Source organism: Trachinotus anak, unplaced genomic scaffold (assembly GCF_046630095.1).
Source record: "Trachinotus anak isolate AG129_WGS33_773 ecotype Australia unplaced genomic scaffold, CSIRO_AGI_Tana_v1 ptg000011l, whole genome shotgun sequence".
In the NCBI taxonomy this organism is placed as follows: Eukaryota; Metazoa; Chordata; class Actinopteri; order Carangiformes; family Carangidae; genus Trachinotus; species Trachinotus anak.
In genome coordinates, this window is record NW_027273862.1 from 25,950,732 (window position 1) to 25,977,990 (window position 27,259).

General features: G+C 41.9%; 2 protein-coding genes across 4 annotated transcripts; one reads left to right on the forward strand and one right to left on the reverse strand.

Annotated features, from left to right (window-relative positions):
- The first annotated feature begins 159 nt into the window (after positions 1-159).
- On the forward strand, positions 160-19,560 carry trpm5 (transient receptor potential cation channel, subfamily M, member 5). The gene is made up of 26 exons (XM_071489355.1): positions 160-290; positions 1,938-2,005; positions 3,479-3,635; positions 3,751-3,931; positions 4,403-4,569; positions 4,715-4,892; positions 6,167-6,231; positions 6,599-6,784; positions 7,120-7,219; positions 7,388-7,506; positions 8,098-8,439; positions 9,327-9,470; positions 12,752-12,875; positions 13,363-13,508; positions 14,258-14,370; positions 14,468-14,569; positions 15,026-15,284; positions 17,010-17,128; positions 17,227-17,359; positions 17,444-17,618; positions 17,817-17,985; positions 18,127-18,305; positions 18,517-18,649; positions 18,880-18,952; positions 19,077-19,167; positions 19,281-19,560. The coding sequence occupies exons 1-26, from the start codon at positions 264-266 to the stop codon at positions 19,424-19,426; spliced, it is 3,696 nt and encodes a 1,231-aa protein (XP_071345456.1). The 5' UTR covers positions 160-263; the 3' UTR covers positions 19,427-19,560.
- Positions 19,235-27,245, reverse strand: traf6 (TNF receptor-associated factor 6). Of its 3 annotated transcripts, XM_071489363.1 has the most exons (9): positions 27,127-27,187; positions 26,873-26,990; positions 25,681-26,006; positions 25,329-25,479; positions 24,719-24,877; positions 24,515-24,586; positions 24,097-24,174; positions 23,637-23,960; positions 19,235-22,678 (listed from the first exon to the last, which is right to left on the reverse strand). In XM_071489363.1, the coding sequence occupies exons 3-9, from the start codon at positions 26,004-26,006 to the stop codon at positions 22,073-22,075; spliced, it is 1,716 nt and encodes a 571-aa protein (XP_071345464.1). In that variant the 5' UTR covers positions 26,873-26,990; positions 27,127-27,187; the 3' UTR covers positions 19,235-22,072. The 3 variants fall into 3 exon arrangements, with proteins under 3 accessions (XP_071345464.1, XP_071345463.1, XP_071345462.1); XM_071489362.1 differs by lacking the exon at positions 26,873-26,990 and having other exon boundaries at positions 20,770-22,678; positions 27,127-27,245; XM_071489361.1 differs by lacking the exon at positions 26,873-26,990 and having other exon boundaries at positions 20,770-22,678; positions 27,021-27,207.
- Between the last annotated feature and the right edge of the window lie 14 nt (positions 27,246-27,259).

Here is a 27,259-nt window from a genome sequence, read left to right on the forward strand (position 1 = left end):
AGTAAAGTATTCTTGTAAAGCTAAGTAAAAGTGTATCATTAGGCAACAGGTGTGTTTTGGTCCTGATGAGAGCAAAGTGCAGCAGCTGACCAACATGCAAAGTAAGAGAGTGAAGCCGGGCCGGGATTGGCCGGAGGAAGAGCCCCACCTTTGTCCCACTTCCTGATGGCCCAGGTGGTTGACCTGTGGGATGGGAGAGAAAACCCCCTCAGCCCTCACAGGTGTGGTTTGGCAGGAGGAGTCGAGGATTGTTCATTTCAGCCATGCAGCAGAGACAAGACACAGCTCTGGTGAGTATTTACAGTGTAGTGACCTTCTTTTTTGTGTGTATCAAGTTTAAAAAGGTCAATGTGAAAGAATGCTGCCTGGTAAAATATATAACTTGTATATGATGACAAATGTTTTAGCACAAAGCAGTGTGTCTACTCCTCCTCCACCACTCACACTGTATATTGTATGTCAAGGACGGCTGCACAATATTGGAAATTCATGCTGAGATTGATGTGTTGTATAGAGTGAAATTGTGTGTGATTTTAAATCTGGAGGCAATAATTACACAGTTGACTTGAAGATGAAGCAGATGCTGTGGCTTTGGTCTTTTTTTCAGCCATAAAGACTCAAAGAGATGAACTGATGTACCCACGGTATTACAAATGCAGATACAAATTTCATGCATTTTTCATAATCAATAGTCAGTCCTAAATCAATACTTACATTGATCATCACTTTTTATGCATACGTCTGAACTCTCATGGTCTATGGTGTTAAAGACAGCAACAAAGATATGAGAAGCCACAGTTTATACAACATTGGTTCCTAATTCTGACCTTTCAAACCTAAAGATATAAGCCTATAAGATGTATTTGCATCACTGTATTCAGTGAAATAGCTTTTCACAAAAGTTTTTTTTTCAGATTTTACTGTGTTGAAGGTTTTTTCTTTTTTCAGCAATAAATCTTATACATCTAAAGAGGAACTGTTTTCTACATGTGTCTAAAGAGGATTGTTGGGCTCTGCAGTTTCACATTTACTGTACCCATGTTCTGTAGCCGTGTGTTGGCTCTCTACTAAGATACACACATTGACTCAGACTTCCCAGATCACCCTGTCTCCATCATGCTAGACTTCAAGCAAGATGTAAAGTGTGTTCTTGTGTAAAGTTGATTACTTCCATGAAACACATACGCACACAGCTGGTCGTGCTCTCCTCTTAACTTTGCATGCAAATTGTCCCGTTTGCATACCCAGTCGTCTTTTCCCTCCCAGACTCAGACCTGTAGTCAAATAAAGGCTCCCGCAGGCAGATGGCTAAACACTGATTGGTGTCAGCCATGGCACCACAATTCTATTAGAATTCTTTCTTTAACTGAAGGTGCACAGGGAGACCACTGTTTTTTGTCAGTGAAATGGGCACTTATGTTGCATTTTTGTTTTAATCATCTTTCACAAACAGCTCCAGTGCCCATGCAAATAAGGCAGGCTGATTAAAGTCTGTGTTTACTCAGGCAAATGGATAATCTTATCAATAATGAATGAGTTTACCATCTGAACTCTGTGTCGTTTATTCTTTTGAAAAGAATCATTCAGAGATAAACAGACTGTAGCTGTTTTCAGTGTAAAACAATGACTACACACAAAACCAAGTCATAATGTCACAAGCGACATTGTGCACACTTGTATCAGAAGGGTTTTATGTTCGGAGGTTCAATCAGTGCTGTGGCCCAGTTTCCTTGGTTTCGTGTACTGTATATGAGTGACAGCATTTCGTGTATTTCAAGTTCAAACATCAGGCAGGAAGCTCTTTGCATATGAGGCGAGGATGAAAATTATGCCAACTTTGCATTGGCCACAAGTGCCTCTAAGAACTTCTCCATCTGTAAGTCATAATAGATTTAGAGGAAAATGGACATAATATCTGCGCATTCATTTGTTTACAGGCGACTCTGCAGCCACAGACACGATGCCTGCGATGTGGGGATGTACTGGAGTGGTCAGAGGAGCACAGGTGTGTATGTGTGTGTGTGTGTGTTTAGAAGTCGATGATGAGCCTACTCCCTCCACACGAAGTGATGTATACATTTATGACAACGGCAAAGGCTCTTATCTGAAACAAATGACAGTGCTGTTCAGTAGTCACGATAAAGAAGTCACCGTCACGTCATCTGAACATGGACATTTGCAAGCATCCAGATCAGTCCAGTGATCAGCAGAGCGTAAGTGGTGAGAGGTGCAACGGGAAGCAAACATTTGTACTGGGCTAACAAGCCTTAACTAATTCCAAGTACAGTTTTCTATTTAAATTATTCATGAGAGCTGGTTATTATTTCCTAGCTCTAGAATAGAATCCAGTGTTAAATACGAAGAAAAAGAAAGAAAAGTACTACATTTTTGATAGCAAAGCAGCTGAATTATAAAGCACTTAGAGAACCTCCAACGATGCAAAATTATCCAAATGAGTTGTTTTTAATGGTCAGACACGTGTCTAGATTTTAAATCCACCTCTGCATCGGGATCTGCTTCAACATAATATGCATTGTGACTCTCTTTGGAAATATTAGAGCTTTGCCCAATTAAGGATGAAACTGAGGGTTATAATATAGAGAAGATAATGAGTTATGTCCAGTTATCTGTCAAACAATCACTGGGATCATTCCCATGGAGCCTTTGTTTGCCTGACTGTTCAGGAGTTATGATCTAAAGGGATTAATAAGTGGTGGCATTGATTTTTTTGTCCTTGACCCATGGCCAGGTTTGAACAGTAACAAAGGTACTGTACTCAAGCTTATTTTTTGAGTATCTGTATTTTACTTGAGTATTTATTTTTTATTTATTTTTTTACTTATGACTTTTATTCTACTACACATAAAAGACAAATTGTACATTTGTCTCCAGTACATTTCAATGAAGGACTAGTCAGCAGAATGAATTTTATTTTATTTTAAGAATTCGAACAGCCATAGGCCTTATCTTGTTCCTTCCTTTTGTTTTAAACGTTTGGTGTGTTTACTATGACCAAACTTCAAACAAGGACAAACAAAAACTTTTGTTGATTCAATATTGTTCCTTTTGCCATTTCTATAGGCTTTGGAGCATATTCTGCTCATTGCCTTAGGGATGTGATTTGAATAATTAAGTATTTTTAAAAGCAAGTAGTTTCTGTACTTTGACTCAAGTAATCTACTGCAAATGTCTTTGATTAGCATTATAAATCCTCTGCTAAATAACACCCAAACAAGCAAACACAGGACCTCCTTGACAGACAAAACTACAACTTAAGCACTGGGATGGTGGTTATAAGGCAGACTGGCTTTGCATTTAGAAAAATGTAGGGACTAAAAGGCTGAGAGGTGAGTCTTAAGGCTCCACAGTCCTTTCCTGGTGCTTGCTACACTACTGGAGAGCAGGTATACACAATCATTTCCATTGTGTTTTGGTTGCAAGGACCGAATGATACAATGCACTTGTATGTTTCTCTCAGTGTCCTGTTGGGCTGCTCCTGCTGCTCCACAGTGGATGAGGCACTGCAGAATGTAGCCAGAGGCCTGGCCAGCAGGATGAAAAGGGAGAAGAGTCACTGGGCAGCTGGACGAGTGGGCGACATAGACTTCATCGGCTCCACTAAGACTAGAGGAAAGGTGAAACTAGACAACATAACAAACACGGAGGGTTACATAACACAAAAAGGAAAAGTTTGGAGAGCAAATGTTTTGAGCAGAATGCTGACATATCAACTTGTGTCTTTATATTCAGTTTGTGAGGGTGTGCAGCAACACAGACCCAGTGCTGATCTACCAGATGCTGACAGAAGAGTGGGGCCTGGCTCCTCCACACCTGGTGGTGGCGCTGGTGGGGGGAGACGAGCTGGCTCAGATGAAACCCTGGCTCAGGGACACTCTGAGAAAAGGACTTGTGAAGGCGGCACAGAGCACAGGTTATAATCAAAGCAGCTAAAGCTGGGTTCGTCTTTTGAAACCGTTGCTCAGAGAATGTGTTCCGTGTTGCCCTCTGTCGACTGGTAGAAGAACTACAAGAAACACATCACACAGATGAAAGCCAGTCTTTTATTCAGATGTATGAGGTTCTAAAATAAGATTCATAAATTATTTATGGGGCTTTTTTAATGTGTTTTTTTAATTGCATGATTGGTGAAATATTTTCATTAATTTTAATGTATGTAAGGAGGACTAACACTGAATGCTTTATTACCATATAAGGCAATAATCAGTAGACCATCACCAATAGACCGGCCGCTTGTGTGGAATCCAGGACACAACTTTCTAGTTCAGTACATACACATAGTAAAGATTTGTTTTTAGGTTCCCTAGACCCCACTACAGAGTGCACAAAACCTGTCCATACCCCACCCACATACATACGGTGTGACTGCTTCTCTGTTCTCCAGGGGCATGGATTTTAACGAATGGCCTTCGCTTTGGCATCACCAAGCACTTGGGCCAGGCAGTAAGAGATCACTCCTTGGCCAGCACCTCCTCTAAAGTTCGAGTGGTGGCCATTGGCATCGCACCTTGGAACATGATTCACAACCGAGAGGCACTCCTCACTGCCAAGGTTTCAGGACACACACAAGACAATACAGCACTAATGAACAAAAAACAAACAGCAGCAACGTCTGGGAGCAAATATTTGCATCTTCTACATCAATGTGTTCATGCTGTCCTCTGTCCTTCTGCACACCTGCGTTCGTGCTCTCAAGGTGGACGAGCCTGCTGCATACAAGCCACAGGACCTGCCCCATGGGTCGGTCTACTCCCTGGACAGCCACCACTCTCACTTTGTGCTGGTGGAGGAGGATCCCAACAGACCAGGAGCCACCAGTGAAATGAGGGTGAAGCTGCTCAAACACATCTCTCTTCAGCGCACTGGTTATGGAGGTAAAGCTCTTTAGGTCACTGCTGGGAACCAGTAATGGATTGAGAATCCTTTACTCAAGCACCAGTAACAATACCAGAGTTTAGAATGACTTAATTAAATGTTAAAGTCCTGCATTTACATTTACTTATGTAAGATTTACAGAAATATAAACTGGAAAATGTATTTAAATATTAAAAGTAGAAGTACTTATTCCAACAAATGGTCCCTTTCAAGGTATTGAATTATATACTTCATACTTTATCTATTATTCATAATGCATTAAGCATTATTTCACTCTGCCGATGTTCTTAGTACAGGTAGCTTCATATACTGATTGCTTAAAAAAGCTCTGCTACATATTTTATTACCTTTTCATATGGCGTGTTGTAAAATCATGTGCCTCTAAATTGTTCACAAACGCAGTGACAAAACGCACATCTGCTCAGAACTCTTTTTTTTTGTGAAATCCTGGTACAGAGTCTTCACTGCTCATGGGTAAAGTCAAATAACAAAACAAAACATATTATTAAAGACTGAACTACAGACCGTCTCCTAGAGAACAGCAAGCGAGCACACACAGCTTCAGACGTTTTCTCTGTGGTCCCTTCAGTGCTGATGCTACTTCACAAAAATCCTGAGTAATCAAAGGTGCTCAGGAGTTTTCTTGTAAACAAACAAACATTACATTTACATAGAGTTTATGTTTACAGTGCATACACTGTGCATTTGTGCATCCATGTCTGCAGTCAGTCTTTTTCTCTGCCTTTGCAGGGGCACTGCTCTGTTTCTTTGTGTGTTACCATCAACAAGTGACAGCCAGTGGAGTGGCCTAAAATCAGCCTGAGGGAGACATATCATGTGACTCACACATGCATGAGTACAAAACAAACAAAACAGGCACCCATTCTCAAAAATGTTGCTTCATTAATCCAATAAGGGGTAAAAAAAAAAAAAAAGAAATCTGCCTCTGTTGTGAAAGCACATAGTATAGACATATTGGTTTCCAAGCTCAGGGTCAGGACCCCAACAAGGGGTTGAAACACAAATAATCAGAAAGAGAAAATAAGAAAAAAAAGTGTGATGCAAATTATGTTTATTTTTTCTGACTCCATAAGCCTCCACAACTTTTTATACTACTAATATGGTAACATCATACTTTGGTTTCACTATATATACAAAAAACACTTGCTGCACCAACCAGACAATAGCGGGAGCTAATACCAGAGTGGTTCTAATTTCAGACACTCTGAGATGCAAATGATGTTATTATGACTGTGGTTTTTGGTGCTTTCAGGCGCTGGCAGTTTTGAGATCCCAGTTCTGTGTCTCTTGGTCCATGGGGAACCCAAGATCCTAAAGGTGAGTTTTATTTCATTGTGCAGTCAGTACCTCAAGAACTTTAAGGACATGACCGCAAAGAGACTTTTTAAAACCCAGATATCTGTTCTGTTGTGTGAATAATCTGACTTTGAACAGTGGCTTGAGATTCCAGCTCCGAGTCAAATTTTGTTTGGGCCACCTCCTGAAGAGGCAGGCCAGAGCCAGACTGTCTCTTCGACTAGAAAGCCTGCATGTTTATTTGCATAAACAGAGCTATAACAGGGGAGATCGTAGACAGCTTACACAGATCAATATAACTCTCTGTCGCTGTGAAGTTATTAAGTTAAAAAAATGATGACATTTGTGAGTTTGTCCTCATGTCTGAACACTGTGTCCTTCCCTGCAGAGGATGTATAAAGGCATTGGCAATTCAACACCATGGCTGATCCTGGCAGGCTCGGGAGGCGTGGCTGACATCCTCGTCACACTGATGAATAGGGGATGCTGGGATACGGACAGTGTTCATGAGCTGCTGCTGGACACCTTTCCAAATGCCCACCACAGCACAGACATCAGTAACTGGGTCAAGCTGGTGAGAGCGATGTGCACAGCGTGGAGGCAGGCACATACACAGATATGCACGCATCATGAACACTGCCAGAAAAATGGGACACAGTGGGAAAGATTGCGAGAGAAGCAAATGTAGGATTCTCAGCCTTATCTTCAAAATTTGTATGTGATGACCTAATTAAGGATATGAAGGAGGAGGGAAAGATACCAATAATGTGAGATATTTTTCAAGCCGACATACACAGAGAAGGGATTGCAATTTTGGAAAAATATGCATGAATGATAAAAAAAAAAAAATACACATTACTTAACTCAATTGAGGTATTAGTAACAACTGACTGTTATCCTGCCAATCAGATCCAGAGGATACTTGATCACGGGCATCTCCTAACTGTCCACGACCCTGAGCAGGAGAGCTCTGAGCTGGATACTGTCATTCTCAAAGCTCTAGTCAAGGGTAAAGTACTTCTCGTGAGAGAGTTATTGAGAAACTTGCAATTTTCTAAGGTTGAACAATTATAGGTTTTGCGACTTGACAGTTGCACGGAGAGAGAGCCTTGACAGTTTGAGCCCTTCATAATTTGTTGACATCTTGTGTGTTGTTGTGTGTTTGTGTGCATATCAGCTTGTAAGAGCCAAAGTCAGGAGGCCCAAGACTTCCTGGATGAACTGAAGCTGGCTGTGGCCTGGAACAGGGCGGACATTGCCAAGAGTGACATCTTCAATGGGGATGTGGAGTGGAAGGTGAGACAGATGATTTGATGAGGGGTGTTGAGGGGTTTGAGAGGTGTGTCACACTCTGGCATTTATCTATTTATTTACTCAGGGAAGTTTGACTGGGAGAGAAGCTGATTGCATTCACACAGTTGGGGTTAAAGACCTTGCTCAAGGGCCCAACAGTGGTGTTGATGAGGGTTTGGATAAGTGCTGCTCCTTTATTTTCCTGCCCAGATTTCCTCCTGTCAGTCCGGGGACCTTTCTGTCACAAGCTTTCTCCTTGTCTTTCACTCACTATGTTAACATTGTAAAATTCAACCATAATCAATCATGTATGTACAAAATTTCACCTCAGTACATCCAATAATGTAAGATATTTCAGTCTGAATCAAAGTGGTGGACAAACAGACGGGCTGACTGACATTTCCTTCCTTAGAGCCATGAATGGTGAAGATAAGCATGGTTATTTTGAATGAGCATTTCTCGAAAATGACTAGTGACTCCTTAAAAAGCAGTGGCAAGCTGGTGTACATTTTAGTAAAGAAGAAAAAAAAACAATTACAAAAACCTTTTCTCTGCTTTATGAGTTGTTGTAACAAAGACACATGATCTTTGCAGGCATGCGACCTTGAAGAGGTGATGATGGACGCACTGATCAACGACAAACCAGACTTTGTGCGCCTTTTTGTGGACAACGGTGTGAACCTGGGTGAGTTCCTCACCTATGGCCGCCTGCAGGAGCTGTACTGGTCTGTGTCAGAGAAGAGCCTGCTGCACAACCTGCTCCTCAAAAAGTACGAGGAGAAGCAGCTTCTGCTCGGAGCCGCCAGGACGCCCGGTCCACCTGGGCACCATCCACCTGAGCAAGGGAAACCCCGTTTCACCCTCTACGAGGTCGCCAAAGTGCTTAAAGATTTTCTCCATGACTCCTGCAAAGGCTTTTACCAAAAGATTCCCACAGTGAGTGTACTCTGTTACAAAAGGTCCAATAAATCACATACACTGCACTGAATAAGAAATCCTTTAACTGATGAATTAGGTTCCACCTTGTACTGCGTCTTGCAGCAGCTCTCATCCTTTTTAGTGTTTGACTCCATAAAGTGAAGCAATGTCTGTTTGTGACCCCTTGACACAGTTTGCATGTGTCTATGGGCTGTGAGCAGAGAGTGATTTTCCTCTCTAACCCTCTCAGACTGTTTCATTTAAAGCCGTTAAAGGCCTGGAGGATGCAATGGAATAGACAATGTACCGACTTCATGGTGAACTCACTTCCTGTAGAAAAGTGACTCTTTAATGGTGACCTCCTGTTGCACTAGAAGATGTGAAACATAAAATCAGACCAATAACATCATCACAATTTTTTGTGAATTTTGCTCTTGCTGTCCCTCTTTTCAAGTCAGCTTTTCTCTCCTAAATTGACGTCCCATTGTTTTACACTTTGGAAGGATCTCCATCTGTGTTATGTCTCAACCCAAGATACTGTTTTACCAAGAATTACATCATATAATTGAAGTTATGTAAAATTGGATATGATTTGTGTAGCAAAACTGTGTAGTTTCCCTGTTTTCCATCCTGTTGGTCAATATGCTGCCCCTCAGCAAAGGTCCAGACCCCCAGGTTGGGGACCACTGGGGAAAGGGGCCTTCAGTTTCACTATAACTGTGAAAAGGAAGAGATGGATCATCATCATAAACCAGATTTGCAGTCCTGAGAAATCTTGTCTAAATATATTCTCAGGATTTGTGAATTAATTACCACTCTCTATGTTGTGTAATGTATGTTGTAATAACTGCATGTTCCGTAATCTGGGCAAATTTAATACACAATGTACTGTCTGTGTGCTCCAGGAGAAGCCAGCAAAGGGTCGACTGTTCCACAGCCAGAAGAACCTGGCTGAGTTAGAGGAGCGCTGTGAACATCCTTGGAGGGATCTTTTCCTCTGGGCCGTCCTTCAGAACCGACAGCAGATGGCTAACTACTTTTGGGCCATGGTCAGTCTTGTCAGCTTCTTTAGTCTGTTCAGTTCCAGCTCATACTCGCTCAGTGCTGTGTGCTTCAATCAGTAAAAGTCTAATTGTGCCTTACATTGGCAGAAAAACGCTCAAACCAAACTTAAGTGAGATGAATTATTCTGTGCTGGTTTGTATTCTGAATTCAGCGAGAACATGAGAAATGTGGGCCAGCACAGTGCAGGTGCAGGTCAGTCCTGCCATATGAAAATGTCAGTCTAGATAAAAGAGCCCAGCAAATGGTATATTTACCAAGAGCTGAGGTGAACTAAAAAGCTATCTTATCTCTAAGAACATTATTCAAATGAAGGTCACGCCGCTTGCTGGGGCAGTATATTCAAGCGGTGGCACACCAGTGGTGAGGTAAGGCAGGCGTGTCTGAAGTCCTGAGGAAGTTAATGAGAAATATATCCTGACATGTAATTGATGCTCTATGAACAGTTTAAATGACACCAGTCAACGGTAATTGCTCTTTGTTTTCAACATATTTTCAAGGCACCTTTCATTTCTTTATTGCCCTTCCCTGATCCAAGGGAACCAATTACTGTAATCTCACAAGCGGTCACCGGGATGTGCTCCTTTCCTGCGTTTTATTTCAAACATTATCTGAAATTATGGTAATTGCATTCACTGTGTGTCCATCCCCCCTCTGCAAATCGTTTTACCACTCAGACTCTGGCTGGGATATCTACATTCATAATTTGATTGTTTGAAGTATCTCTTGTGTTCATGGCCTCATCACAATTATCCTTGCAGGCTTGACTTATGCAAGCAAAATATCTCAATATTAATAAGCACATATATATATATATATATATATATATATATATATACGAACCCAAGAGTGACATCATACAGTATAATATATAAAAACCATTGATCATTTAAATAAAGAGGTAAGGGGTCTGTGTAACTTTAAATGAAGAGGCCTCAGTTTTTGTATGTTGCTTTTCATATACACATTTGTCATGTTGGTCCTGCAAATGTTTCTTCCTCAAAGTAAAGGTTGCTGTTACCTGTTGATTATAGAAAATGACAATATAACACAGGAAACATAATGGACTATAATGCCATAACAGATGATGCCAGTCTCTATCTAGAAACGACCAAGTAATGGTTTTCTTTGTGAAGAAGAGTACATTGGTTATTGGTCAGGTCTTCTTATAAAAGCCCCTTCCTTGTATTCTCACATGGATGATGGAAAAAAATCAATCTGATGTTAAAGCACTGGTTTAAAGACACAGTTCAACACTCTTGAATATAACTTTGTTTATTATGATATAGATAATAGGAGATTGATACCACTATCATATCTGCCCATTTAATTTGAAGCTAGACCTACAAGACAGTTAGCTTCGCATAAGTGGCGTACCATCATGCTTTATATCTCTCTTTTCATCTGATCTCAGAACAGCTTTCTGGGTTTCTGTCCCATACAGGATCTGGTGCCAGTTTGCTGTCATCATGTAATTTACTGCCCTCTTGTGGTGGCAGCGGGGTATTGTCCCTGTAAGCTACCCTTCTGTCATTGTTGTGGGTGTGACCGTGTCTTGTTGACAAAGGCCGGAGTTTGGCAAACAGAGAGAAAAAGCATCTTAATTTGGAGGTTTGCACATGCGCATAATCCTGATACCTGACTGGTGATTGGCTAAAGAAACTACAGTGTGCTAGACGAGCTGTCCTGACCCAACTACTTTGCTTCTACCGTTCTGAGATCAGTTATGATATTGCATGGATCATGCGCATGCGTAAACTTCCACTTTTCTTGTCAAAATGTAACAGTAGCAAGCAATGAGCCAGTGGAGTAATTTTTCATCTCTGTGCAATATCTGCAGTATGTTTGATTCGTTGGAGACAGAGTATTGTTACAGGAGTAGAGCAGCTCTTTCCAGGAATGGCTCAGTATGGAGGTTGTGAGCGTAGTGGCAGAGAAAGAGAGTAGGGGCTGTCGTGAGTCCGGCAACCGGAGCTGAGAGTTAGCAGGTTAGTTAGCAGTTAGCAGTGTAGCTGTGAACGTAGCAGTGATTGTATGTGCTCTTTAGTCACACGTTTGTCAGTAAATAAATGCTACGACTCCTCAATACCAAAGTTCCCGCATATCTGTGTTTCCCAACTACAGTCCGGACGATGAGCCAGGAAAGGTTAACTACACTGAGGCTGGAAAATACAGGATCTGCATCGTCACTGTGTAGTTGTCAGTTAAGGATAAATGTGTTGGAGGTTATCACAGAAGCGATCATTTTTAGACATTTTCCTCTATACTGCACATTTGATATGTTTACTGTCCGTTTAGAAGAATAATCCTAAAACTTGTTCAGCCAGGAAGGAGAAAGGTGAAGATGTCCAAGCAGAGAGCAAGATGCATAAGACAGGTTCATCATAAGACAGGCAGCACAAAATCATGAGACAGGGCAGGTGCTGAGTTTATGAGAGATTTGCCGCTGCTACTGTCATGAAAAGGTAACACGTTGGAAACAGCGATACTACCACTGTCCACAGGTAACACATTTGTTTACCAGCACCTCTAAAGCTGATTAACATCACAGTTAATTAATCTGTACAAAAGGTTAAGTGCAGAAACAAGTTTACAGGAGTTTATGTGCCAGTCTATTTCCTGGCCAGGAGCAGACTCTTTCTTGGCTAGGAGCAAACTTTTCTTGGCTTTATGCAAAGCTAAGCTAACAGCTTCATATTGAATAGACAGATGAGAGAGTGTTTTTAATTATCTCAGTATTTTGAGGACATAAGAAACTGCATTGCTAAAATTCAAAACATGGGGCTGCTGTCACACACAAACCATGGACAGATTATTAGAAAACTGACCCCTGGTCACAGACAGGTTTTGTTTCCCTTTGTGGTCGTTTTGCCTCTTTTATTGACAGTCACTTCATACAGAGGCTTTGGCCCAGGTGTCCCCCCCCTGTGGTCACTAGGCCTGTTTGGTAATCTATCCATGACCCAAACTGACAGGCTATGACAACTACATCTGAGATACTGATATTATCTGATGCTGTCAAAACTTTGCTCATATGGAACACAGAGTAATTGCACACTTTGGGAATAGCTGTAATTTATATGGCCAACTCAAACACTGGACCTTTAGAAACAGTGGGTGGACTTGGAGAGAGGAATGTATCTATTGCAGCTGGATGCACACGCGCATTTAGATGCCAAAGATGCAGCTCACTAAAAGTCTAAACCAGATTTCTCAGATCCCTCTCTCAAACCCATTTCTTGGATTCAGCTTTCTTTTAATCCTTCAGGGCCCTGAGGCGGTTGCAGCAGCGCTGGCGGGTTGTAAGATTCTGAAAGAGATGGCACGGTTGGAATCTGAGGCTGAGTCTGCACGTAGCATGAAGGAGGCCAAGTACGAGCAGTTTGCACTTGGTGAGTACCTGAACTGGTCAATGACAACGAAGGGTGACTGTGGCACAGGAGGTAGAGTGTTCGATCCCCTGCCTCTCCAGTCAGAAAGATACTGAGCTCCAAATTGCCTCTGATGGCTGTTCCATAAGTGAATGTGAATGCATTTGTGTGAAATAGAAGTGCTCTATGTGTAGATGTAAGTGATGTATGACTGTGTGTGTGAATGGGTGAATGTGGCTTACATTGTAAAGCGCTTTGAGTGGTCGATAAGACTAGAAAAGCGCCATATAAGCAGCCCATTTACCATTTATAACAGTAGAGAGTGTGTTCAGAAGAAGTAAGGGTCTAACATAGCAAAAGGATTGTTCACTGACCTCAAAACAGCGCCGTCTTTCACAAGCACAAACATGATCCAGCTGGAAGGAGTAAAACATGTATCTGAACATGCAAATTCTCCAAATGTAGCTGAGTGTTTGACACTGTGTACCTGTTGTTGTTACTGTGGCAGATGTCTTTGGAGAGTGTTACTCAAACAGTGAAGACAGAGCGTATGCTTTGTTAGTGAGGAGAACACACTGCTGGAGCAAATCTACCGTCCTTAACTTGGCAACGGAGGCAGATGCCAAATCCTTCTTTGCCCACGATGGAGTTCAGGTAACAAGGAGAGAAATCCATATGCTCCACATTTGGTTCCAGTTTAATTGATTCTCTATTATTTCATCCAACAGTTTCAAAGTATTGTGTATTTAGAGTGTATTTAGAGAGGCTGGTGATTTATTTTTTACTTTTCCAGGGAACTGAATACCCATTTCAAATATACATATCTTTTCCGGCTCGCTGGCCTCCATTTACTGCACAGTTTTGTCTAAATATCCCTCCAGCAAATGTCCTTGTCATTAGAAAGTCATCACTGGGACTTTATTAAATGTAACTAGGGAAAGTTAGTATGTACAAAACTCTCGACAGTTAAGTAATAGTGTATTTAAACCTCACAGTTGGAATAAAATAACTTTTTTTTAATGGGAAGCTGTTGATTATATTTTAATAAATCTGTAAAGTTTTGAGAAAATGCACATTTTACTGGTCTGTTTTGACTAGACTATTAGTAAGAATGAAATATGACCCCATCCCAGACTGCAACGAGACACCTGAGGAGAAGGAGATGGTTCACACATGATATGAAATGGTTTGATGATGGTTTTTTTGTTTGTGAACCAACTGGGGCAACTCCCTGTATGATGCTTCCATGACCACAGTCGCTTAACTGTAAGGCAGAATCATCCTATAGCCTGTGGTGCCCTCTTGTGGTTAATACCATTCACCTGCTCAGTTAGTTTATCCCTCTAATGAAACCATCCGATGATTCTTCACCTAAATGATACAAAACTAAACTTTTACCGCAGGCTCTGCTCACAAAGATCTGGTGGGGGGCGATGACGACAGACACGGCCATCTCCAAACTAGTGGTGTCCTTCTTCTGTCCACCCCTCATCTGGACCAACCTCATAAAGTTCAGGTGATCAGTCTCATGCTGCCCCACCATTTGCCTTCGTCATGGGGATGTACTGTATGTCGTTTGGTTGTGAGCACTGACAAACTTGTGTGTTTCTCAGTGACGAGGAACTTGACAATCGTAATGGCCGCGAGCAGTTTGTGGAGCTGGACAGTCTGGATACAGAGAAGGCTTTACTGTTAACTGACGACGATGACCCTCTGTGAGTCTGCCATCATATGATATTTAAATCGACGTTAAATGATAATGAAAATTATCTTGTGTAGCTAGAATTTAAGTCACCACCTTAAGCATTATTAGAGTTGTTTTACTGCTAAATTTCTTTTTCATATTCTCATTGTTTCTCTCTAAAACATGTAGTATTCCACTACCTTGCGTGATACATGTACAGCTTAAGTATAGAAATCAGATGCTCAAAATCAATTCACATCTTAATTTCAACTTCAACTTTTCTTGAAGTCTTGCAGCTAAGTGAAATACAGGACACAGACTTGAATTAAAAAAAAAAATTGTGAAAGCCCACCACAGACGCTCACATAAAACAATGTACATCAGTAACAGCATAACATAAAACCTGGAGTACATCCAGCCTGCATCAACAGAGCTGATCATCAAATGTTAAAGCACCTCAGTGTCTATTCCACTCTTTGATTTCCAGGGACTCTCCACCTGGAGATCCAGCAGCTCAAAGCTGTGCCTCTGTCTGGTGGCGTTTCTTACTCCGCCGCTGGCGTCGCTTCTGGAGCGCCCCTGTCACTGTGTTCCTTGGTAATGTCATCATGTACTTCGCCTTCCTCTGTCTCTTCACCTACGTGCTCCTGCTAGACTTCCGCCCACCACCGCCCTCTGGTCCCGGAGCCCCGGAGATCATGCTCTACTTCTGGGTCTTCACCTTGGTGCTGGAGGAGCTTCGACAGGTGACCGTCAAAGCTCCCAGTCTCACTGGTTTTCAAAGAGATTTTCTCAGATCATTATTTTGTGATTTTTTTTTTCAGGTATTCACTACATCTATCAGTCTATGCAGTGTGACACCTATTTTGAAGCTCTGCCATTTCTATTTTATCTGCTTGCATGACAGAGTTCATGCTTGGCAAGTCAGACACATCTGAGTAGGAGCTGATGTGAATCGCTGCGATGAGCTCATTCTCTCTGGGGTTTTAAGGATTCATGAGCCTTTCACCTCTCTGCCTGACTCCCTCCCAGTGAGCCAGGTCAGACAAGCATGAGCCCTTATTTCACTGATCCCGTTCAGACTTGCTCCCTTGGGCGCAAAAGCCCCAGATGAGACAGGGCCTCACCTCCGTTCCCCTCGGCTCACTTTTTCAACGTGCATCTCAGAAAGTCCCTGAACTGAGCAGAACTATGGTACAGCTTTCCAAAAACAGAACCAGGCTGCCACAGGCGGCCCTGGCATGCTACCAAGCCCAGCGGGGCTCCTGTGCCTTCAAAGGGATGGCTCTAGGGTGCATGCTTCTCCCTGAAGGGAGACAATGCCAACGGTGCCCCTGTTCTTATCATAATTGTCATAGAACAGGGACTGTAGGTTTACCAGCTTTCTAAATCTAATAGATGGGCTGGTGCAAGGCTCCTCACTTTCCCTCACAAAGCTGTGACAACCAGTATGCTGCACTATATATATATATATATATATATATATATACATATATACATATATACATACTGTACCTCCTGAACATTGTGCAGGTACTCAAAGCTGCCAAAGCAGGTTGTACCATTATGTGAATGCAAGGGTTCAGTGTTTAGTTTTTCCAACTATGTTTATTGGGTGTGTTACTTACAGATGTGAAATATTGTAATTATTTGTGTGTAATTAGCTTAAGCACATTGTGTTTTGTTCATGCTTGTGACTTAGAAAAAGATCAGATCACATTTCACGTCCAATCATACATGCAGGTAATGTCATAGGATTCACTCTTTTTCTTGTCACTGTGTTGGGGTAGTGTTGGTCCTCGTGTTGGCATAAAGGAGTGTGACAGTCAGGGCTCACACACCAGTCTGTCACTCTATGAAAGCAGCTCTCCTCCCTCTGATAGTCAGCCAGTTGTGCCATCGAGAGACCAAGCACTGTTTCTCTCGGTGTACTTACAGGTGCCCTGATGGAGCCATGAGAGTCACTCAGCCTCACACTTCAGGTGTAGGAGAATTTCACAGAAGTGAGAAAATGGGTCACTGCAGGTGCTTCTAAAGCAGCAGAGCTGTGTGCGTGTTAGCTCCCTTTTGGCCCTGCAGGTGTGTCTGAATAGGGCTCCAATGTATAACCTGGCAGCGGGTGTGCTAGCATGAGAAAAATATTACTGGGGTCTAATAGAGAAAAAAAAAATGTGTTCATAATGTAATGTAACACATCAGTTCCGTTCTTTGAGCCAACAGCAAAAAAGACTTATATGACATAAGACAAATAATTTCAAGGATGCAGATTAAAACAATACGCAACAGATATATGTTCTAATACCACTAAACCACACAAAGAATATGCAAGCAAAATAAATAAAACCTGTCTTTCAACAGAAATAAAAAAACAAACAAACAAAAATTTCGTACCAAAGATAAAGAAAATGACTGGCTATGATTTTCTAATGAACTACATTTTATGGTAAAACATCAACTGTCTTTTGACACAGAGCTTTTTCACGGATGAAGAGATGAACATCTTGAAGAAGTTCAAGCTCTACGTCGAGGACAACTGGAACAAGTGCGACATGGTCGCCATCTCACTCTTTGTCGTTGGGGTTTCATGCAGGTAATGACAAAACGCAGAGAAAGGAGAATGAACTACCTACTGAATGTGAAGAAGTGGCAGAAATGAAAAGGCAGTGTCCCTTTAATTTGATTTTACAGGATGGTTAATCACACCTATGAGGCAGGAAGGACCGTGCTGGCCATAGACTTCATGGTGTTCACTCTGCGTCTGATCCACATCTTTGCCATCCATAAGCAGCTCGGCCCCAAGATCATTATTGTGGAGAGAATGGTGAGCAAAACAGAACACCACTATCTAAACATGAAAGTGATGTTCTCTGTCATAGGTGACAACATGTCTGTTTCTCCTTTACAGATGAAGGACGTTTTCTTCTTCCTCTTTTTCCTGAGTGTGTGGCTCATTGCGTACGGTGTTGCCACCCAGGCTCTTCTCCACCCCAATGATCCCAGGATTGACTGGGTGTTTCGCAGAGCCTTGTACCGCCCCTACCTGCACATCTTTGGCCAGATCCCCTTGGAGGAAATAGATGGTAAAACTACAGTACATGCATTTTTTTCTGCGTGTATTCAGGATAAAGAAGATGCAACTTTTTAAACGTGCGCTGTGCAGCGTGACAGTTAATTGTCCTGTTACATTTTGTTCATTCATGCAATCTGGGATGGCTCTCTGCTGGCCTGAATGTTGCCGAACGCTAATCTAATTTTCTTCTTTCATAAACGGAGCACAGCTGCTCGCATGCCTGAAATTAACTGCACCAATGACTCAGAGGAGATTATCATGGGCCTACGGCCGCCATGTCCCAACATCTATGCCAACTGGCTGGTCATTCTGTTGCTGGTTATCTTCCTTCTTGTCACCAATGTCCTGCTGCTGAATCTGCTTATTGCCATGTTCAGGTGGGAACCCAGAACACCGCCCATATGTTTGTCTGACTGATGAAATGAGTTGAGCTAGTGGTTTGTTTGTACATGTTAAAATGAAAAGACTCAAACTGGTTTTATTGGTTTTATTTCTTTTTGTTTTTTTCCCATTTACAGCTACACATTCCAGGTGGTGCAGGGAAACACGGACATCTTCTGGAAGTTCCAGAGATACAACCTGATTGTGGAATACCACAGCCGTCCAGCACTGGCTCCACCCTTCATCATCATCAGCCACCTCTGTCAGATCCTCCTCAGCCTGGTCAAACGGCCTGAGTCCAAGCAGGAGCACCTCGGTATGAAGGGTCCATATGCATCTTTCACTATATTTCCAATGGAGACTTTTATAATAGATTAAATAGTTTCTTGTTGCTAAATTAAAATAAGGCAAACACACTGTGTTTATCTCTGTCCTTCACATGCTCTGTCCTTGGAAATGCCTGTCAGTTAATTGGTTATTGGACTGCTTCCTATTGTGTGTGTGTGTGTGTGTCTGTGTTTTTCCAGAGAGGGAGCTGCCGGTGGGGCTAGACCAGAGGCTGATAACATGGGAGACGGTCCAGAAAGAGAACTACCTGGCCAAACTGGAGCGCCAGCATTGGGAAAGCAGTGAGGAGAGACTCAAGAACACCTCCTCCAAGTAACTGTCATTTTGCTATTTTGTTACAGTGGTTAAATTGTCATATACTCTGATTTTAGGGAAATGAAATCTTTTAAGCAAACAAGCGCTGATAAACCCCTGTACACTCCTCACCGCCTGCACCCAGCTCCAAACCACAGCTTGTTTTAAAGCTCTTCTGCCCCCTGGTGGTGGAAAATGATCACTGCAGCATTGAATATGGTTTGAACTGATTTTTGTTTGTGATCAAGGGTTCAGAGTTTGCTGAGGATTGTTGGTGGGTTTAAAGACCAAGAGAAACGAATGGCAACCATGGAGGCTCAGGTAAACCTGGAAAAGTCACCTCAACAGCACTATTTGACATATTCTGGTTGCATTTTCCTAAATCTGCTTCACATAAAAATCTAGTAAGTAATCTGACACAGTTTACATAACTCTCTGTCTCTAGATCAGATATTGTGGAGAGGTGTTGTCCTGGATGGCAGAGTGCTTTGCCCAGAGCACACTCAAGTGTGGGAAAGAAGCTCCAAGAGCTCCAAGTGAGTCAAAAATCAGACACAGGAAATATAATCACATCATAATTGACCATTATATAACAGACAAAAATACTTTTTAATTTTTAATTTATTCTCAATGTGGCATTAAATTTCAGCATCTCTGACAGTCTACAAGGCAAGCAGCTCCAAGGACGCAGCTCACAGTGAACCAGAGAAGGAAGCCAAACAGGACACAGGGGAAGCCAGAGCAGGTCACCCAGGATATGGAGCTAACAAAAAATTTCCTTATATTGATGAATGAAAGTGATAATAGTAGCTGGTAGCACGTACATAGATAAATCTGAACTATGACACTATGTAAGATTTTCAGAATATTTCGATATTGATTTGGTTTGGACATTACCTTAATTAATTAAATTATATTAGTTTTATTCACAGATGTCTCCCTGTTTTTTTTGAGTGTTGCATCTCAGGACACATTATTAATACTTCTATAGCTTTCTGTTGTTATATGAGATTCATTTTCACTTGAACTGTACCTTTCTTTCTTTATTTATTTATATTTGACCAGCTTCCTTCAGTAGCACCAAATGATAGAGCAAAATATCAAATAGGTCACTCTTTGATTAGGTTCCTTGGTTATGTGACAAAAATATACAGGAATAAAGCTGTTTTTCCATCATAATGTATCAAGACAGTAGAAGACCTTGAATATCTGACACTACAGTGAGTGTGCTTAGCTTTAATTTAAGGCTATTTCCATCAGCATTGGATTAAGATTAAGAGTCATCATTGTTTATACAGTCAAATCACTGAATGGTGACATACCAATACATTTAAAAAGCAACAACACAATCTACTGGCAAGGCTTAACATCCATAAAGGCTAAACAGGCAGCATATTATTTGAAAATAAAAAGTATTTATGTCTGCTCTTGAAATGTTTTGATTGGTCACATTAAGCAGGGGCTTGTGTGAAAGGCACTATAAATTCTGTCAAAAGCAATATAGGCAACTAGGAGACTAATGTACTTAGCTGTAATGTATTCATCAGAAATATACAGTGGTTCTCCATGTTTAAAAAGGTGTCAATGTCAGTGGACCCCCAAGGACAGAACAGTCAAAAATAAGAGAAGCATTAATGTTGAATTCAGAGAGCATGAGTTTGACTATTGATCCTCCTAATCCTTATAATGACCTTAAACCTTAAAAACAAACCAAAAGTACCCTGTGGAGTTTTCGTTTACAGTCAGTGTTTCCCATCCACGTACTCTGTGTCTTTCAGACACAACCAATGTATTAAATACATTTCCTTCCTCACAAAACATAAGACCTTTAATTTTGAAACTTACATTATTCCTGAATATCCATATATACATCAATTAGTAGTCTTCCTCTACACCCTTTCTCAAACTTTACTCAGCTGATTACCATGTTACCACCAGCAAACATCCATCATCATGAAACTGATGATGTCACGTAACCATTGACATGATGCTCCTCTGCATCTCATTTCACCCATTGATAAATTAAAGAGAAATGGATAGCACCCATTTCTCACCTGACACGCACACACAAAAGTTCTTCAGGCTTCCAAGTTTTTGGCATAAGGCGTCATATTGTGATAAGAAGAATAATTGCCATCTGTTTGTGGCACTTCTTTATTGTGCAGCCATCTCTTTTATATGATCTGGACCAAAGAACATCACATTTCTCAACAACAAAACGCCACACAGCCCAGCTCTGTTCCTGGAGCCTAGTTTCACCTGTTTGCCTTTTATGCACTATTCATTTTCATTCCTGCCCTCTGCAGTCGTTAAGAATGTGTGGCCCTGTTCAGACCTGGTATCAGCATGCCTCCTCAGTGATTCCATCACAAGTGGTCTGCTCCAAGTGGTCAGTACGTCTGTTCACGCCTGGCTTTAAAATGCGTCTCCACTTGTGATGACATTTCACTTCATATGCAAATAATGCAGTGTTGTTTTTCACCAATCGGACAGTCTGTTGTCAATGTGCTTCTGTGTGTGTGTGTGAGCAGTATGGAGGGGCTGAGCGAATCAAAGCGCTGCTCACGGCTCTACAGTGTAAAAAAGGTTTTATCCATTTGAAATAGTGAAATATTTTCAGTTCATTATGAAACTGCGGCAGATCAGACTGTGGCAGAGGAGGCGGTCCTTCAATGTGGCCCAGGCTATATTTACATTCACACTGCTAAAAGAGTGTGGACACATGTGACCCAGGCCACCTCCGAATGTGGTCTGAGTGATCGTATCTCAAATGCATCCTGAATGCATTTTGGGTGCGCTCACAGCTGTGCTTAGAACTGTTCACTTATGATCAGATCACAGAGACAGATGTTAATACCAGGTCTGACCAGGGCCTGTGTCACATACATACATGTGGATGCTTGCATGAGTGTAATAGTAGAAGATGAGGTAAAACAAAGATGGGGATCTACTTGCCAGAACACTGCTCATTTGAGCCACCAGAGGTCAAAAACTCCACAGGGTGTCTTTCTACAAAACATTCAGTTTTGTCTCCAGCAAAAACAAGAAGAGAGCAAAGTCTGTAGTCATGTTCAGTCTGTAAGCAGTGAGAACATCTCTTTAACTGGTCATGTTGAGCTGATTTAACATTGGATATTTACACACTTTGATCATATGAGGCACAGTGAACAGTGGTACCATATAGGTGAGAACATACATTTCAAATTTAATTCAAGGGGACTGTGCATATCTGTTAAAACAAAAACTATACAGACATTTAAAAGTTGGTAAACAAATAAATACAAGCATACTTGCTGTTTCCAAATTTTAAATGGCTGTCAACATCAACCTTCCTCCTACTGATTTGCACCAATAAAATGAACCAAGACGCATTGAAACATTAGGAGATGTATGGTGCTGTCATCTCAGTGTAACAATGATGCCATAGATATGAGTTTGACTTTAGTCCCTTGAAACTGATGCCTCATGCCCTCTGGGCTGCACTGTTGGTCCCTCGCGGTGAGGCATATTGTCAAACCGTGGTGTCACTTCACAGCGGATAAGTAGGGTGTCGTCTTTAACAAAGGCTCTCTGGTTCAGCTGATGCAGGTGCATAAAGGTGACGTAGCCGAATCCTTTGGGGTTGCGCTGGATGGTGGGCTTCTGAAAGGCTTGCAGGTCTGGCTTCGTTTCCATCACCTCCATGTGGTGCTGACCCTCAGGGCCCTGGTCTAGGATGGCCAGCCGAATGGTGCCTTGAAATGGCCAGGTCAGCTGCCCGTCAAAAGCTCCTTGCATGGTGTGGACAAAGAGGGAGATGTAGTTGGAGCAGCGCGGAGCATTGGGGGTCTGCAGGTGCAGACGCAGGCACAGCTTGTAGCCTGGACAGCCTGTGTAGAAGCCAGGGCTGTGCTCCACCACCGGCAGACATGCTTCTTGGTTCTGCAGATGGACAGAGAAGCCTTTGAGGCGCCAGATGAAGATACCGCGGCACTGCTGGGCCTCCAGCTCCTTCACTGTGTCCTCCAGCATTGAGACCCTACGCCTGAGCTCTGCAAGCTGGCCTGCCTGTGAAAGAGATAGCACGATAGTTTTAAAGGACTGAGACTTCAAGACAACCATGACAGGGTTTAAAAAGTCTCAAACAGCTAGAGACAACATGCTGCCAACAAAACTGGGCCATCAGGAAAGGAAAAGGAGGCAATACTCTCACTCTGTAGAAAAACCATGTTTGAGCTCATGAGTACAGTTAGAGTATGTTTGTCTCCAAGTCACATTTTACATCACCCCTGTGATTTAAAATTCCTCTGAGTTGAAGAATACAGGATGACCAGGAGTTCAGATGTGTCAGGCAGAAGTATTTATTGCAAGCTGACACACCACAGATAAAGTGATGAGCAATAAAATGACAGCAAGTTCTGAAGATGTCTTATGTGACAATCGGTATATATTCCCAGATCTCACACAGTTACAATATTTTACAGCACCTTATTCCATATAACGTTAAACTCGATGCTAAACACTTGTGTTTGAAGATGCTATGGGACACAAAAAACCTAATTTATATTGCAAGAGTCTCGTCCTAAATCTTAAAAATATTTTATATTATATAATATTAAGTTTGTGCTTTCCTCCTGCCTCCTTATCTATAAGACCTTGGATACCCCAGCAACGGAGGACAGAAGTGTCTCCTAACCTATTGTATAACAGGGTGGGGGTCATTATGGCCTGTGCCCTGAGAGCATAGGTGAGCTTTAGGAAAGCAAAAGAAACACTGGAGTGAAAAAATCTCCTCAACATCCCCTATGTATCTCCTTCAGCGTGGATACTTCCCCATCGTTACTTTGTTTTCCTCTGTCATTTAAAAGCAACATCCAGCTCTGTGTTTAACGATGGGTGTGTATTAATTTCTTCTAAAACTCAAATTCCATCAGTATTTCTTAGGCCAAGCAAAAACAGAACTGTCCTGATAGAAAATGTATATAAACCAGGTGAATGAACATATTAGTACTCTGACATCCCGTACCTGTGTTTCTTTAAAGATGATGAGCTCACGAAGCTGGTGATCCTGCTTCACCAATCGCCCATCCATCTCTCTGATCCTCTGCATCTCTTCACTAGGCTGTGATGGAGCACAGTTGCTGCTGCAGCTTACAGATCCTCTGGGCCCACTAGAGGCTGACGCTGATGCTGCAGCTCCTTGATCCTCTGGAGAAGCAGAGGATCCAAGCGCCCACAGGGATTTGGGTGTGGTGCCATTGATGCTAAGGTCACGCAGGAACTCAGCCATGTAGCGCATGTGCATCTGTGTGAACTCCTGCATGTGCTGAGCCAGGTTGTGGCGCTGCATCTGCAGAGGCACGACAATATTTCTTTATATTTCTCGTGAAACGTGGTCTGTAGGACTAAGGGTCGTGTAACAAACCAAGTTCTCAAGGATTGTTCTTTTAACAGTGTGATAGGAGACTTTGAAATGGACCACCTACCCTCTCCTTACATCCAAAGGTGCTGAAGTTGCAGGCGATGGGTGCTTTAGGGCAATCTGTATCACAGTGAGATTCCATCTGAAACAAAAACAGCTCGGTTTTATTCATGTTCATTTTTTGAAATCATATTTTCAACAAGCATTTCAAGAAGCCAGTTATCACAATTGTGAACAAATGTAATGAAGTAACCCTCTCGGAAATACATAATTAAAGCATCACTGTTTGCACTTGGTATTGCAGAAGTGGTGGGTGCCCACATCGGCTATGACATGAACTGTGACTGGCTCTGGTTCCGCGTTGTTGAAATAAAAGAGAAGTTCTCATAAACAGACGTTAGCTTAGATGATTAACAGGTCACTACTTTTCATTAAAAACATTTTGATTGACCAGAGGCCTTTTTCATGGCAGATACACTCACCTGGTCCCTGATGAGATCCATCTCACAGTACTGGCACTTCACGTTAGCAAAGGGACACTGCTGCTCGTGAAGCTGGAGGAGCAACCAAAACCAGACTGTAAGGAGACTAATCCTCACTGATACACAATGCAACTCTGTGATTCTGCTGTGAGAACTATTCTGGAAAAAGCAAGAGGAGCAGTTACATAAGTGAGTCAACAGTACCTCTCTCTCCTCGTAAACAAAGGATGCCACACAGTCTGGACATGACATGGGTCTCCTTTGGCACTCAACAGTTGTATGCTCCTCTAGGTGGCTCTTTCTCACAGACTGTAGGCACTGAGGGCAAGGCGCAGTGGCAAACAGACACTGTCCCAAATGAATCTGGAAGGAAAACAAACATATTGAAACAATGCTGTTAATTTTATTCTGTAGTAGGTAAGCAGTGGCTCATATATATTACAATTTTATTGTCTATGCCAGAGAAAGATCCAGCTCTTTATGTGACATCCATCCCATTTTTTACAAGCCAATACAAGGACACACAGTGTCACAGCCTCTGAAATCCCTCATTACTCCTTCATCTACAATCTGTTTAGGTTTCCTGGAATCTCAGTGTGGTCAATGGTAGTATTGGATCAACCATAAAAGATCACAATTACATGTCATTTATGGTCTAAACAGTATAATAAACAACTTAAAGTAATCGCAATGGTCTAAATATCATTTAAATTTTATTGTGCAAAACAAGATACTTTAAAAATACTGATTTCCATGTTATTGGTTAAGCTGCATTCAAAGATCAGAGATGGCCGTCACTCTTAAAAACTCTCACCTCTAAATGTCGTAGCTCCATTTTCTCAACACAGCCAGAGTTTGGGCAGCGGACAGTTAGTGACAGAATCTCCCGTTTGGCAAAATTATCAGGAAACAGCTGATCTTCCGATAGCATTTCATTGTCCACGGGGCATCTCTGTCCTGTATCTCTGTATCACAAGAGGAAGTAACCAGTAGTCAGTAATCAAACAGTAATCATTAAGATTAAGAAACATACCTAGAGAACATTTTGCGGATTGTTCTGTTGCTAATAAAAAAAATCAACAGCTCTTCAAGAATATGTCATGATGGTGGTGTTAGCAAATGCACCATAAACCTGAGTTAGTCTTCAATGTTGCACAATAACATACCGAATTGACTTCTCAATGCAGTTCTTGCAGAAACGGTGACCGCAGGGTGTTTGAACAGCATTCCTCAAAGCCATCAGGCAGATAGGGCACTCATATTTACTCTCTAGGGGCGGGTCAAACTCCACGTCGTAGCCCTGCAAGGGGGCAGCAGCCGGAAAACTGCTGGAGGTGCTGCTGATGAAGGTGCCGGGGCTCTCTGATGGGCTGAGCAGGGACTCCCGCTCCTTTTCCAGCATTATCAAGGCACAGCCGGACAGCTCTTCAAAAGCGGCTCCTTCATAGCTGTCCTCTTCCAAACTTCCCTTATTGCTTTCAAAGCAAGCCATCTATGCAGAGGGGGACAAAAATGTGCAATTTTTTCAAAAGCTGGCCTTAAAAAATGTCCATCACAACTTCCTTAAGTCTGAGGTGATGTCCTCAAAAGGCTTGTTGTGTCCAACCCCCCATATAGTCACAGTTTGCTATTACAATAAATACAGAAAAAATTTTCATGGTCAAACAATAAAACCATTCAGGTTTTTGAATCTCGTTTTATGTCTCAGTGATGTGAGGTTTCTGTTTTGATTTATGTAAGGTCAGAAAGGCTACAGTATTCAGTCTTGAGTCCTGAATCCAGGGTTTCTGTTGGGTTCACCAAGTCATATTGACTTTTTAACACCACAAAATGCAATTTAACATCCATTTCACAGTCGAACTGGCCTTAGTGTGAAATATATCAATGAAAACTAGCAAGGATGATAAGGCAGAGACTTATTTACAAAATCCACGAGTTTACAGATATTTTCATATAGTAATTCCTGATAATATCATTAATTAAGCATTAACAATGAGCCGGGCCTGTGTAAGTTAACAGAAAATGGATGGCTTACCTAAATAAGATCCTTATAACGACTTTACATAAGGCCAGAGGTCAGGAACAAAAGTACTGGGGATTTTCCAGACAGCTTTTAGTAAGATCACAAACAAAAATATTTTAAAGCCTGCATTACTTACCTACAGCAGGCCTGAAAATAATATTATATTATTACAACCTGGATCTTTGTGGATAAAAATAAGAAGTTTTAATACCCATTAAGGATGCTCTTGAGCCCTGAATTTGAGGGCAAATACAGAGCTGCTGGTATAATTGAAAAGCTGCAGCTGTGCACCACATCTGCTTCGATCCAGTGACTTAAGCTTGTAAAACACATACCGGAGGTGTTGAAACTACAGCGCTCAATCCTTAACAACTGCACTTAACAAACAATGTTGTCACTTAATGGACCGGTCATGCCCCTGGATGCGGAACTGCAACTTCGAGTCTGACTGTACTGAAAAGAGATTAAAAGTAAGATACTGACCAACAAACGCAGGCGGCAAACGCGCTTCCTTGTCAGCAACGCAGCAACGACAGCATGGGAGTAATGAGTAGGTTTGTGAAAGCAAAAATTCTTGTAATGTACGCACCTTTGACGTGAAAATGTCTCAGACTTTTCGTTTCTAGAAAATTTCCTGTTTTTTTTTCGAAACGTCATCAATGATAACCGGTTGAAGTGTTTTTTTTTTTTTTTTTTTTTGGTTTGCTGGGTGAAGCGGTGAG